This window comes from Perkinsus marinus (assembly GCF_000006405.1).
Source record: "Perkinsus marinus ATCC 50983 genomic scaffold scf_1104296972098, whole genome shotgun sequence".
NCBI classification, from domain to species: Eukaryota; Perkinsozoa; order Perkinsida; family Perkinsidae; genus Perkinsus; species Perkinsus marinus.
In genome coordinates, this window is record NW_003201868.1 from 1 (window position 1) to 1,028 (window position 1,028).

General features: G+C 48.8%; 1 protein-coding gene across 1 annotated transcript; it reads right to left on the minus strand.

The window, feature by feature from the left end:
- Nucleotides 1-362: 362 nt before the first annotated feature.
- Pmar_PMAR012876 (hypothetical protein) lies at nucleotides 363-896 on the minus strand (the record flags this gene model as incomplete). The annotated part of the gene is made up of 1 exon (XM_002766676.1): nucleotides 363-896. The coding sequence occupies one exon, from the start codon at nucleotides 894-896 to the stop codon at nucleotides 363-365; it is 534 nt and encodes a 177-aa protein (XP_002766722.1).
- Between the last annotated feature and the right edge of the window lie 132 nt (nucleotides 897-1,028).

Sequence of the window (1,028 nt, forward strand, 5' to 3'; positions counted from 1 at the left end):
TTACGGCGACGGAGGGCTGCCTCACTACGCAGACGTTTAGCCATCGAATAGAAACAAGCAAACTACATTAGGTTTTCATTTGACCTCTACTACATGCTTCAATTTTTTTTGTTAGAATTTTTGCATGCCGGCTGCACGTATCCTTCGTAATACGAAGTTCGTATGCCATCGTGAATCAGGATTCGTAATGGGCACGTCAGGTGTAGTATACTATACTAGTATGACTCCGTTGACTCCTATTTCTCATTGTAACACTCATAGACACGCAAAACAGAGCAATCTCACGAAACGGAAAGAAAACTACTGAAACGACACACGATGAAACACACGCCTATGTTGGGTCAGTCACTGAGCACTGATCATCAGTGTCCCTCGGCCTTCGTCTTCTTGGCGGCACTAGCCTGAGGGTGGCTTTCAGACCCTCTCATGATATTCTGATCCTTCGGTCCCCAAGTTTGATGCCAAGATGAGTTGTCGCTAGATGACCAGGATGTCATTGAACCACCCTTGGGGCCCATGCCACCCTTGCTCATTGCTTTGCCAACGCCTTTTCCAGAGCCTTTACCGTATCCTTTACCCTTATAACTCCAGGGAGGAGTTGCAGCACCTCGATACGCTTTCCTCCCTGCGGCCTCAGATAAGCATCTATCAAAGAAGCTTCTGAACTGACCCTCGGTAAAGCAGCTCCACAGAGGAATACCCGACATAACTCGCTTCGAGATAGACCTTCGATACTTAGCGTCGGCCTCAAGAGCATCGCGACAAGATGACTCATCAGCCAAATAGCCAATCTCTAGTTGATACCTCGAAAATACGGTGCTATTCTGAGCGCACTCAGGATCTACGACCATAAGTGCAGTTGAATATCTGGCGAACTGCATCATCCACTTGCCCATGCTGAACCTGGGGGTAGGATTCTCTTTGTCCTTGCCCTCTTTCACCTCCTCTAAAACCACTACTACTGACCCAGTTACCGTGGGCCGGATGCGTTGCTTCGTTGCCGTCCCTGCATGGGACTCGCATGGGAC